General features: G+C 36.7%; 1 protein-coding gene across 8 annotated transcripts in view; it reads left to right on the forward strand.

The window, feature by feature from the left end:
• MTSS2 (MTSS I-BAR domain containing 2) overlaps positions 1-14,778 on the forward strand; it is a 1,242,959-nt gene that overhangs the window by 1,072,059 nt on the left and 156,122 nt on the right. For all 8 annotated transcript variants that reach the window (XM_044081300.1, XM_044081304.1, XM_044081301.1 and 5 more), the window contains one exon: positions 7,687-7,794. In XM_044081300.1, coding sequence (XP_043937235.1) covers positions 7,687-7,794 — 108 coding nt within the window. The remainder of the gene's footprint in view (positions 1-7,686; positions 7,795-14,778) is intronic.

Genomic DNA, 14,778 nt, shown 5'->3' on the forward strand with positions numbered 1-14,778 from the left:
TCCCGTTTCCCTTAGGAAGACTTCCAATCCTATTACAAAGTCCTCTCTATTCCCACACTGGTTTCCCTTTCCTTTCACCTTTTACATTATGCCACTACCCCTCCTACCTGCAACCTTCCCCTTCCAACTTCATCTTGTCAATATAGCTTAGTGTCTCTGCTGCTTCCCTTCCTCCTTGTGCTGTAGCTGATCCTCCCACTTCCTTTTTGTACTTTTTCTACAAATCCTACCACCTGCTGTGTATTGCTGACTCCCTCTCCTCATACCTTCCTCCCACACCTCTGGTTTCCTGTTCTCCTTTCTCTCCTTTTGTTGATTCCTTTTCTGCTCACATAGCTGGCAGCACTTTCCTCTCCACTTTTTAGTGTATCTCTGCCATCTGGCTGAATGTCCCTTCCTACCTGCTTCCCTCCTTCCTTCCTTTCTTCCATCTATTTTGGCTTTCTGCTTGACCACCCTTCCTCAGTTCTAACTGCTGCCTGCACCTATTATTTCACTTCGGATTCATTCTGCTTGTTCTCTTTTTTTTCTCCCTGGGTGCCTCTGCTACAGTCTCCCTGTCTGCCTGCTGCTAAACGTTCACATAGCCCTCTATAAACTTCACAACCTCAGAATATTTTCTGTTCTCAGTGCTGCCTTTCTTCTTCCTACTTTTCCCACTGATTCCTCTCTACAGGCCTCCCTGATGTTGCTATACCTTTCAAGTTCCACCCTGATGTTTGTCTGACTAGCCAACCCACTACCATGTTTGTATCCCTCTCCGAGCCACCACTACACCGAGTGCCTCCTTAACCTTCTATCAGACTACATTGGTTCTGTCATCCTGTCCAGCTGTTGGATATCCTCAAATCTTTCTTCTTTTTTGTTTTATATTTTTATTCACATTTAACTAGGCCTTTTTGCCACCAGCATTTCCTTGGCTTACTTAGCAATTATTAAACAAATTAACAAGTAATTATGTAACATGAAAAGAACTTGCCTTAATCCCATTTAATGACATCCTATGTTAAGTATTAAAAATGCATTATTGAGTCTGTTAAATGTGGTTTATTGTATGTACTTTTTGCAACATATCTGTGTGTGTGTGTGTGTGTGTGTGTGTGTGTGTGTGTGTGTGTGTGTGTGTGTGTATATATATATATATATATATATATATATATGTACACACACACGCACATGCACGCGCGCATACACGCACACACACACGCACACACACACACACACACACACACACACACACACACACACACACACACACACCACATGCATACATACCTACCCAGTTCTTTTGAGATGACAGGAATTTTTTTTTGTCTTAAATATTTTCATCAAAAGTTAAGAAGTTAACAGAAATAAGTAAATACAAAAAGAAAAAAATATATCCTCTTAAAATGAAAATAAGATTGCTTATTACATTAAAGAAATAGAGCTAAAATAACAGACTAAGTCACTTAAAATACTATGGCTTAAACTCTTTCCAGATGACTTGCATTAACTACCGACCAGGTATTAAATTCAGGGTCTATATTATATCATTGAACGCTTCAAAAAGGGAACGCTGATTGATCGACCTAATTTAAGCGAAAGCTTACAATCTTGAACTGTCAGATCAGCGATTTTTTTCCCAGGGAAAAAAATCGCTGATCCAAAACACGTACACACAACACAAGCACACCAAACAAACAGAAATCCACACACATACACCTAAAATCTGATACCTAACCCTACACTAAACTATGCACACACCACTAACTACCCACTTACCTTAACTCAAACCCTAACCCTAAGGTCCATCACTATCGCACACTCACCTCACTCGCTCCCTAACCATAACTCACTTAAATCCGCCCTAACCCTCATGTCCACTCAATCGCACACACACCTAACCCGAGCCCTAACCCTAACTCACCTAAATCACACTAAGACTCACATCCACACAATCGCACACTTACCTGAATCCGACCGGTAACTTTCCACCATAACACTGAAAATACCGAAGCAACAGAAACGGACAACCAAATTCTTTCCCTAGGAAAAAATTTGAGTTTCTGCTGCTTCAATATTTTGCAGTTTCGTGAAAATAAGTTAGATCAATCAGCGTTCGCTTTTTTAAGCGTTCGAGGATATAATATAGACCCTTAAATTCACAAAGTCTATAAATCTAAAGTACTTTACATTTGGAAAAGTCCTTTAGCTCCTTTGTTATTGAAGAATATTTTATTATGCATTGATTACACAAGACAAGAGAAAACATGCTTACATTTAACCGGTTTCCCCAAACTAAATGCCAGCATTCTGTTCTGCTCCAGCTTGTACTTCCTGCTATCCCTCTTTTCCTGACAGACTGGTGTCATCGTTGATGAACTCCTGAACTTCGATCAACACATCTTTCAAATACCAATTTTTGATGATTGGTTATCATTACATATGATAAAACCTTATCTAACGAACTCAGCTAGAAAAAAAATATTGTAACTTCCTACTTAATTCCATCTCTTCTCTATGCCAGTCTTTACAAACCTGCTGTCTAGTTAATAACAAAAACTAGAACAATGCTATTAACAAAGTAGCCAAATGTACAGCAAATCTACCTTATAGAGCTCATCACTATGCTGCCCTCAAACTTTTAAACTTGTTAGTTCCCCATATTCTTACTTGCACACAAATATTAACTGCATGCAAAATTCTCTGTTCCCGAAATAAATTCCCTAGTCTTCAATGTATTGTCCAGCCGTATGCCCCAAGTAGAACTGTTTGATCTTCAGATAAATCACTTCTTAGTATTCTTGAATCCAATAGCACTGCTGGTAACCTTCTTTTTCTTTAGTTGCAATTAAAAAAAAAAAAAAAAAAAACGGACGAATATACCTTATCCAATCAGACAAATTGAATCTATTAATATATTTAAATATGAAATAAAACATTTCCTAGCACATTTCATGGTCTTGCACTTATCACCTAGCTAAAACTATTCTACCCAAATTTTAAGGGTCCAATATTCAATTAATTAATTGAATAATATGATATAATATAATATATTATAATATAATATAATATAATATTACTTACTCAAAATTAGTACTATTTTGCTAAACTTCATCTTTTTTCAGCAATTTCTTTTTCTTTACTGCCTCTTACTTCACTGCTATGTTACTTTCACATTCCTTTTAGCACCTGTCTATGTTCTGTTAATCTGTTTTAACTTTGTCTGTCTGTTTATTGTAATGTGAATCTTTATGCTACTATTTTTACATTCAAATCTGTTTTATTTACTACATGTGAATGTTATTAAGTTACCCTTTTATGTTTTTATTGTAACTCTGTTTTTGTATCTTGAAGCTTTTCTCCCTGGGCCTCTGCTGAAAAGGGGCTTTGCTACCCATTTGGACTATCCTGGTAAACAAATGCAAAATAAGTAATAAAGTTTACCAGTGAGATGTTGATCTTGTATCCATGCTTCTACAATGATTCATCCTTGTTCAAGAACTCACCAACTGTCATCAATGCAGCCTACTCAATTTCAACAAAACTAATGTATAATAAATCTTGCAAGGGATTATATATTGTTAATATGTAGTTTTAACACTAGCGTCACAAATTGCATGGAATAATGCTCGGGGAAAGGTAACATTTTAAACAGAGTATGGATCAACTAAAGTTTTATGTGTACTTATCTTTTCCTTAATTCAGTCTGAGAAAGCTTTTGTGGTGGAACCTCGAGGAGTTAGCTACAAGAAATGTATTTTATTGTACAGGTCACTTTCATGTAATAATTTGCCATGTAGTTTTAGTAGTACCCTTCTTTATGTATTTGGTATTTGTTTGATTTTGGGGGCTTTTGTTTTCTGGTAATTGGGAAAAGACTTACACAATGAAGGGGGCCTGAAGTCTACGATTTTCTGAATCTTTAAATGTTTTTATTAGTAGGTAAATCACTTATGGTATCAATGAAGGAGAAAAAGGAAAGTAACAAAGGTAGTAACGGACGTGAAGGGATTAGACTATGAGTGACAAAAAAGAAAGTAACAAAGGTAGTAAAGGACGTGAAGGGATTAGACTATGAGTGAAAAAAAGGAAAGTAACAAAGGTAGTAAAGGACGTGAAGGGATTAGACTATGAGTGAAAAAAAGGAAAGTAACAAAGGTAGTAAAGGACGTGAAAGGGTTAGACTATGAGTGAAAAAAAGGAAAGTAAAAAAGGTAGTAAAGGACGTGAAGGGATTAGACTATGAGTGAAAAAAAGGAAAGTAACAAAGGTAGTAACGGACGTGAAGGGATTAGACTATGAGTGAAAAAAAGGAAAGTAACAAAGGTAGTAACGGATGTGAAGGGATTAGACTATGAGTGAAAAAAAGGAAAGTAACAAAGGTAGTAAAGGACGTGAAGGGATTAGACTATGAGTGAAAAAAAAGGAAAGTAACAAAGGTAGTAACGGACGTGAAGGGATTAGACTATGAGTGAAAAAAAGGAAAGTAACAAAGGTAGTAAAGGACGTGAAGGGATTCGACTATGAGTGAAAAAAAGGAAAGTAACAAAGGTAGTAACGGACGTTACGGGATTAGACTATGAGTGAAAAAAAGGAAAGTAACAAAGGTAGTAATGGACGTGAAGGGATTAGACTATGAGTTAAAAAAAAGGAAAGTAACAAAGGTAGTAAAGGACGTGAAGGGATTAGACTATGAGTGAAAAAAAGGAAAGTAACAAAGGTAGTAACGGATGTGAAGGGATTAGACTATGAGTGGAAAAAAGGAAAATAACAAAGGTAGTAATGGACATGAAGGGATTAGACTATGAGTGAAAAAAAGGAAAGTAAAAAAGGTAGTAACGGATGTGAAGGGATTAGACTATGAGTGAAACAAAGGAAAGTAACAAAAGTAGTAAAGGACGTGAAGGGATTAGACTATGAGTGAAAAAAAGGAAAGTAACAAAGGTAGTAACGGATGTGAAGGGATTAGACTATGAGTGAAACAAAGGTAGTAACGGACGTGAAGGGATTAGACTATGAGTGAAAAAAAGGAAAGTAACAAAGGTAGTAAAGGACATGAAAGGATTAGACTATGAGCGAAAAAAAGGAAAGTAACAAAGGTAGTAACGGACGTGAAGGGATTAGACTATGAGTGAAACAAAGGAAAGTAACAAAGGTAGTAACGGACGTGAAGGGATTAGACTATGAGTGAAAAAAGGAAAGTAACAAAGGTAGTAAAGGACGTGAAGGGATTAGACTATGAGTGAAACAAAGGAAAGTAACAAAGGTAGTAACGGACGTGAAGGGATTAGACTACGAGTGAAAAAATGGAAAGTAACAAAGGTAGTAAAGGACGTGAAGGGATTAGACTATGAGTGAAGCTTGAAGGGCCTGGAACTAGAGATGTAGGGCACAGCTTGTGTCCACAAGATCTTAAAAAGCAGCTGTGAAAGGGTGGGTCTTAGAAAGATGAATGGGAAGGGATAGGATGGTCAAAGGGAGTAGCTTTATGACAAATATAAACTACAAATCAAGTGTAAGGAAGTTTTAACCAGAGAAGGTGACTGATACATGGAGTGAATTGCTCAAATAGCTGGTGGGGTGTGACTAAGTGAAAGCCTTCAGGAAAACATAGAGAAATGGAGGAAGAAGAGGGTGAAATGATGGGGTGGGCAGCTGCCAACACTTGTCAGTAACTACAGGAAGACTGACTAGTATATTTTGACTCTCCTGCTGATAATAATATGTGTGTATGTATGGGATATGTACAGATCCCCGACGGCACTTTCTGCCGAAGCAGAAATCACTGAAAATACATAACCGAAAGTGCTGTACACTGAAGCAGCACTTTCGGTTATGTATGCTGGTTGTGCTGGTCACACTACAGTGCGGTTAAGGGAGAATTACCTTTTTCCCACTTTAGTGCAACCTCAGAGTGAGAATATAATAGTAGGGAGGTGGGGGCAAGACCCCCTGCATAAAAGAAGATTTATTGTTTTTTGTTGTTTTTTCGAACGCATTTTAACAAAAGCGCTTTTTCGGTGAAAGCGCTTTTGTTAAAGTGCATTCGGTTATTGTGGATTCAGACTATTGATCTTTCATTCAATAGTCCTATATCCATATGTATATGTGCATGTATGTTTTAACTAAAGTAAAACATCTGCAGAGCCGGATTCCGATTTATATGTTCAGATACCATATGCATGAAACCTGTTTCCTGTGCAGTTTTAATTAAAACATTGTTGATATAGGGATATGGCACTGCTATACCATGGCATAGTCATTGTAATATGCAGACATCATTTAGATTTTAATTTTTATACATTATGAAAGTGAAACTGAGAGGAGATGTGAATTTTGCCCACTTGATGCCTGTGACATACCACATTCCCTGGTGGACATACTCAGGCCCTACAGATTTTGGAGTTAGGAAGGGTATTTAAAGGGATACACAGATGCTGCTTTTTGCTGATATTCAAACAAGGACTGGAAGGGAGGAATGACTCATACAGTGGCTGGTGACTTTGTGATGCAAAGACACAGCTTGCAAGTAATATATTTACAGTATGGCAACTGTGGCTGTGTACAGTTACATGATGAAGTGCCATCTACACAATAGAATTGTCATTATATTAACAGTAGGAGCTGATTGTGCCCTCATTTTTTGTGAGATAGAGGTTAGGACACTAATGAGACATAGTACTCGACACTACATTTGGAATGCATGCATGCATTTTATTTATTTACTTATTTATTGTTTGTTTGCCAGGATAGTCCATTGAGCCACGAGGAGCCCATTTTCAATGGAGTCATGGGGAGAAAAGCTCCAGAAAAGTACAAATTACAGATTTAACATAAGACTAAGTTATTAGAGAAATGTAATATGCACAAATGAAGCAACATTAAACAAATTGAAAAACACATAGTAGTAGTATCATACACATATTAGTACAATGCAATAAGAGTAATATTTACAAACAAAGTGTTTAACAGTTTAACATATTAGCACAATGCAATAACAGAAACAGTCTACATTTTTTAACAGTTATGCTAATTCATGCAGTTAATTTCTAGGCTACTGAACTGTACCATTCTAGGAGTTATGCTAATTCCTAGAGTTTATTAGGGGTACAAAACAATGGGAGGCTATTGTGAATTATAGCTTATAGAGAGTAGCTATAGTGTAGTGAGATTATGTGGGGTGGGAGCAAGAGCATTCCCGTAGTGAAGTTAGGTGTGTGAAGTAAGTTTTGAATGAAGAGAGGCTGCTGGTGGTGCAGATGAGAGGTGGGAGGGAATTCCAGTGGCATGCTAGAGAGAAGGACATTAGATGTTTGCCTGGTGGACGGGCAGGTTTATGCAGTTCAGTTAGATTTTGGGAATTTTCAAGAGCAAAAACTTGAATAATGAAAGACACTTCATATTCCATATTCCAGATACTTCCACTTCATATCATAACAGTTCGAGGGAAACGTTTACAACCAAACTTGCAGGACAATTAACGTCTGCATTCTAGATAATGAAAACCTGGATGATCACTGCATTTTAAATAACAATATTATGTTATATTATCTGTATTACATTAGCTAGATAAATGCCAGAATACAAAAAAACGTTTACTGAAGACCGCAATAAATAAGCTAAAACAGTAGTTTGTAGCCCATTAATAATATTATTCCTTCTTTTTTGATTTTTTTAATAAACATTTGGCTTAATTTCCAGAATGGAGAAATCGCCATGCTAGGGGAGATCACACACCTTCAAGCCATTGTCGATGATCTAACTGTGTTGACTGCAGATCCGCACAAACTGCCTCAAGCAAGTGAACAGGTACTTATCTGTGAATGTCAGATACTCATTTTGGTGATGTTCCACAAAAGGTTGATTGTCCACTGTTTCTCCTAATCTCAGGTTACGCATTCTGGGATTCAATGTTTTGGGTTTGATTGTAAGAAAAATGTTGTGGTTCTCATATTATTTTTGTTCTGGTATTGAGCAAATATATACCCTCTCATCTTAAAGGTCTTCCAGGACTTTAAAGATTGCACCTAGGGTTGCCATCTTTCATTGTGGCTAAAGCTGGAGTAAAGCCACACCGCTCGCGTCATCAGTAACCCTGCCCACCCCACCCCTCCACGCCCACAGTCTGTCCATTTTGTGATGTCACTATGACATCACTCATTGAGGAACATCCCCTTTTCCGTTCCTGCTGCCTGCTTTCAGCTGATTTGCTATGCTTTTCTATAAAAAAAGCATAGTAAATCAGCCGATTTACAAACTCCGATAGTTGTTTCCTTTTTGAAACAGAATATCGGAGCTTGTATAGTGTTTTCCAGACTACCGGAGAATCTGTTTGATTTCCAGATAGTCCGGAAAAAAAACGGAGGGGTGGCAACCCTAATTGCACCTCTGACTCCATTTGTGATGGAAGAAATGAAAATGATAGGCAGAGAAACTATGAAAAGCAAGAGGATAGTTTCCTTATAGCTTGCAGTCATTTAGAAGATACTGCTGTTGTAGAACAGACTCCCCATTCACATAAAACAAAGTTCATCTCTGCCCATTTTCAAATGCAACTTGGATCTGTGGATTTGAAACAGAGAATGTACCCCAGAACTGCCTCTTGTACTACTAATGAACAGTGGCAGCTCCCAAATGCTTTATCCCATGCATAGGTCCCCTCAATTAATCTATGGTATATTCCCACTTATTCTCATTATGGGTAATATATAACTGTCGACCATGGGATGTGTAAGGCCAGTCTCTAACCAAATGCCACAGGTTATTTTGAGCATAAAAAGGGAAATTGCTAGGCTTAAAATAGCCCTTAAGGGCAGCTAACCTAGTACTTAGATGTCCAAATCAAACAAGGGCAATTGTTTCTGAAAATGTGTAAAAAGGAAGACCATGAAATGTTTCATCATTTCATAAAATCACAACACTAAATTATTGCAGGAATGTGTAGTTTCAAAATTATAATATTTAATCTTAATTAATACAACATGGTCAACCTTCAACCCTACACCCTTCTTCTTTTTCAAACAATCTAGGTTCTACAGCTGAACAATTTAATAATTACTTCATGGAAAGCATACTAATACTCACCAAAAATATTTCCTCCTCCCCAACAACAATACCCTTAACAGCAAACAACAATGAAAATACCTTTTCCTTCCAGTCTGTTCCAACAAACACCATAAAAAATCTACTTAAAAAACTTAAACCCACAACTATATCAGCTGATAACTTACCAACCGAATATCCAAAGCTATCTGCAGATACTATTTCTTACCCTATCTCAAGTCTTATCAACCGTTCTATTACTGAGCAGTAAATACCATCTCTCTGGAAAATTTCATACATAATCCCTCTACTTAAAGGAGGTAACTCTACTGAGCTTTTAAATTATAGGCTCATTGATATATTATCCCCACTGTCCAAAATTCTGTAAAACTGTATTCATTCACAACTTCTCGGCAACCTCTCTATTAATAGCCTATTAACCACATCGCAACATGGATTTAGACCTAACCATAGTGCTACAGCTGCCCTCCTTTTGCTTCACAAACACCGTAAATCAATTTAGAAATGAAGGTAAAATAGTTTCAACTATCTTTCTTGATCTTTCTAAAGCTTTCAACATGGTCTCCCACCACAAATTACTGACAAAACTCTCTAACCTAAATCTCAGCCTCTCTGCACTTGCATGGTTCAGGAAATATCTGATGATAAGCCATAAAATGGGACAAAAACTCTCCCCTACTCCCAGTCACACTAGGTGTACCTCAGGTTTCTATTCTTGGTTGTCTTCTCTTTGTTCTCTTTGCTATTAATTTTAATACAGCCACTCCTCTTGCTCCCTAGTCCAATACGGTGACAATTCCACACATATATGTGCCGCTGTTTCCATACATTTCATCCAAGATGTAACCCAAAATTTCCTGTCTGCAGTTGAATCCTGGCTTACCAAATCCCAACTCACATTAAACCCCAGTAAAAAAAAAAAAACTCATGATTTTTCATCCTACTGGAGCCAGTGGACCCCCCCTCCCCCATCTTACTTCATTAAAGCTATAAATAATTCAACTATTACACCAATAACTTCTACAAAACTCTTGGGTGTCATGATTGACAACAAAATGAAATGTGATATACACATATCCCAAACTATAAAGAAAGTACATACAAAACTAGGAACAATTTATAGAAACAAACCATTTCTAACTCAAAATACTGGAATAGCCATAGCAAAACACACTTTCTCTCAACACTTCTGTATGCTTCCTCCATACTTAAACCTGAAAAATACTGATCTAGGAAAACTAGAAGCTTGTTGCAATAAAATAGAAAAATTTGCTACAGACTCTTCATATCGAACACATCACTGTTTAGCTCTGAAGCAACTATCCTGGATGGAACTTCCTCACCTACTAGCTTATAACCAGCTGACAACAGCACAAATATTACTTTTCCACCCAGTTAAAACACCTGTTCTCCAAAACATAATTGAACCATATGCCAACAACTGAGTATTATCCTCTGCTAATAAGTCACTACTCAAAGTAAGCAAAGCTAAGAATACTGCAGGAGACTCTCTTTTCTCAAGTCACGTGGCCAAAATCTGGGGCTTACAACCTCAAACTGTGAGATCCACTTTTAACAGTACTCATTTTAAAAAGTTACTTAAAACCCATTTATCTAGTGCATGGCTATGCTCATGTAACAATCCAGGTTAGCGTAGTCTTCTATAACATACCTCAATTCCTGATACAAACAGTACTTTGAAAACTAACCTCTACCCCTTTCTTGTTAATTTATATTTATATCACCTTATCTCACTGTTCTGCTAAACTACTTCTGTGTTTCCCTCACTTTCTCTAAATCAAAACATGTATTCATGTGTTAAGTAATTCAAAACTCTTTTTTCTGATTAGTACCCTACAATAATCTCAGAGGCATAACTAAGCTCTACTTGTGCGTAGTAGATTTCCCGCTACCTTGATGCCTTAATTCAAAACACTAAATATTCTCATCCTGTTATACTTCAACCTTTCTGTCAATCAAATTTCCTAAAATTTTTAGCTAAAACCTACTGCATATAACAAAGTACATTTGAATTAATGCATTTTGCCTATTAAGCTTTGTACTTACTACAGCAATAGTGACGAGTGACTAATTGTATATAATAAATATATTTAATTGTGTGTGTGTGTATATATATATATATATATATATATATATATATATATATATATATATATATATATATATATATGTATATATGTGTATATCCTTGTTTTGACATGCTATAGCCTATGAAATGATTGATCATATGTATATGTAACCTCTTCTACGTCCTTCTTACATTGTTGTTGATTGTATGTGGAGCTTTTCTCACCAGGCCTCCGTTGAAAATGAGTTTCGCCCAGTCAGACTTTCCCGGTAAACAAATGTAAAATAAATAAGTGTAAACATTTTTCACTTTATTTGTTCAGATGTCAGTTTAAATTATTGGAGAGAGACTTTGTGGGCTTAAGTAATGTTCCCTATTACGGGAGGCAGTTTCAAAATATGAACTGAATGTCAAAGTAGTAAGTAAATGAATGAGAGATAGAGGAAAGAGGGAACCAGAAATAAAGTTAAAAAGAGAAGAAAGGGTGGAAAAGCATGATTATGAGACATGATTATGAGACATTTCTCCTGTAGTGAACATTGCAGTGACAGCACAGTTGTAATATGATGGGTTAGGACAGAAATGAGAGAATCCATTTGTTTTTTAAGGCAATGTGCTATAGATGTGAAATTACAAAGTCACATTAAGAGCAGCCAGGATGTTGAAATATATGGGCTGAACTAGACATGTCATACCTGGAATGTGGCGGGCAGAAGTATAAGAAAGAATCCCTGGATGAGGTCAATACATGCTCACATAATGAAACCATGGTAATGTCTCAGGGTGAAGCGAATGTGAGGAGATGTCAGCTGGATTTATTTACAGGAAGTACAGGAATCTTTCACTGCCTACTGCCTTAGACTGCTTAGGTAATGCATCAAATAAAGTGTACCGAATACCATGTTGTGATGAACGAATGGGGGGAGTAGCCTTACTGGTATCACAGTGAATAACCCTAGAATGTAAATGATCTTGGGTTATTTTAAGTGCGAATAACCCAGGGACAGAAGTAGAACATTTACTTGTTCCCCTATCCATGAGGGACAAGGGTGCTAAACCAGAGGTGAATTTGCAGTTACCCATACATTCGTCCAGATTACATTTGAATAGTGTAAGAGAGAACTTTGCTTTATGTGAAGGGGAAGATGATTCCAAAGTGCTAGTCTCCATGATACTGATCTATCCCTCCAACATGTTCTGTTTGCTGTGAAAGAGATTTAGATCTCTTGAGTGAGAGTTATGCCTGGTCTGACAGCTTAGGGTCTGTTGAGGTTCTTTACATGAGGCAAAGATTGCCCTACAGTAGCTTGTATGACACCATAAAGGGAGACAAGGCTTTGAGATGGTCTCCATAGTTTTCATGTGATAAGCCCTTGATGTTCTTGGAAGGAAGACATTGTAAGTATTTGAATTCTGTCAGGTGTTTGAACAGGTACATGCTAAAAGGGATATTATGCTTAATAATCAGCCTGGTGAGTGCAGAATATGGTGGAATGATCACATCCCTGGATATGGGCACCATACCCTTAGTAATAAGCTGTGTAATGAAAAAACACTTTCTTACAATAGTGGATACATGGTGCTCAAAAGACAGTTCATTGTCTACGTAGGTTCACAGGTCCCTAACCACTAGATCAGTTTTCAGGGGGGTGTTATCAGTGTGATAATTAAAAGGGATTTCTTGCTTGATGAAAGATAATAATGTGCATTTCTTGACATCCAGTTTTGGTCCAATGTTTGGACACCAGCTGTCAGATTGCAAAAGGCCTTCACGGAGGATCTTGGTGTCCTCTAGGGAGTTTGATGGCACCAAGCTTACACTAATCTGTAAACTTGGTCAGCCATGAACCCTTAACAGTAGCTTTGACCTCTGAGAAGTAAATGACTAAGAGGACTGGCCTAAGGGCTGAATTCTGGGGTACACTGCTAGTAACAGGTCTTTTGCATGAGGTAGAGTGGCCTACCCTAATTTCCTATTTCCTATTTCTGAGCCAATTTGCTATCCATTGAGTTACATAGGGGTTAATATTTAGTTGGGATAGTTTATCTATGGCACTTGAATGTGGAATAGTGTTGAATGCCTTTACAAGGTCTAGAAATCCAACGTATAAGGATTTGCCATCATCCATTGCTTCAGTAACCTTCTCAGAGAAGTTAACCATTTTAATTGGGGAGGATCTGCCCTTATTAAATCCAAAAAGGCTTTCATAAGGGGTTTGTAGGTTACTTATGTCCTAATGACATCACTTGTGTCTACAGTGCCTTTTTTGTTTACTTCCAGGTAGCACCCATAGCTCCTTATGGTGTTTAGATTTTGCTCCTTTAACAAAGTTACTTAACAGTTAATAATGTGCAATATTAGAAAGGGCAAGGGTTTATTAACAAAGTGACACTAACATTGTTAATCTAGGATGTCCTGCAGTGGAGAAATTAATCAATGGCACTTATTATTCATATTTTCATATTTATGATCATACTTTCAAAACTGAGAGACCTACATGTTATTGAGGAATGTGGTATTAAATGCCATGATGAGACACACGACAATTGATTGTAAATGTCCATTTGTATCACAATGTACTTGAGATATTGCTAGTTGTTAGTAATTATGGAAATATGCAACATTTCCAAATCTGCTTAATATTTTAAAACCCAAGTGACTTACAAACTGTTGCATGGCATCAAGTGAAACCTTATATGTTGAAGAAAACTGTCTTTGATATTTGCACTTTAAGTTGCACATCTTAAGAGATATTCAGTGTTATTTATATTGCCAATTTTACAATGAAGCATATGTTTTCATATTTCTGTTTTCTTATGCTTTTTAAGTTGATTTTTCCAAAAATACTATGGAATGCAAGGATGTGAGTAGGCTGCTTGAGATGTGTCATTACACACCACATAGATGTTAATGAGTTAGTTCCAAAATTATCCTTTCCATAGCCTTTCTATTATTTCCCAGCATACCTCTCAAACTGTAATAATCAAAAAATCTGGACAAAGGCCCATAAAAAGTAACTACAACTGACCAAAAATCTGGATACTGGTTAACATAAAATTTGCATACATAATTATGTAACTCCACCCACACCAGTGGAATTGTTGGATAGCAACATTCAAAGTGCAAATTGAAGAACAGTCACAGATAAAATATTAAACACAAAATATAACCTGAATAATATTGTTTTATTTACATTAACATTTGAACTTGTATCAAACTTTAAACTTGTAAAAAACTGAAATGCAATTTTCTTTTATAAAAATAAAATTAACTGCTACACTAATATTAAATAACTCCGCTAAATGTAACAGAATTACAAGATATTAACTAATTATCAGCATCCCATCTGCATGTTCAGCAGTAAAAAACATTTTACACAATTTTGTTCCCAGTCTGTCAGTGCAATCCAGTCACCAAAAACTCCTGTCTGTCTACAAACCTTGCAAATCTTCTGGGCATTGTATGTACTCATATAAGATTGCTAAGGCCTAGGACCCCTTACCTGTATCCATCAGGTGTATACCCTCCCTCCCTTCTTTCAAAACCTCTCTGAAAGACTTTCTAGCTAAAATCTGTCTCTGTTCTTGCTCAAAACCAGGATAAACTATATCCCTAAATGTGAGGAAGTACCTTTTCATTC

This window comes from Protopterus annectens, chromosome 8.part0 (assembly GCF_019279795.1).
Source record: "Protopterus annectens isolate FY-2018-M chromosome 8.part0, PAN1.0, whole genome shotgun sequence".
Lineage (NCBI taxonomy): Eukaryota > Metazoa > Chordata > Ceratodontiformes > Protopteridae > Protopterus > Protopterus annectens.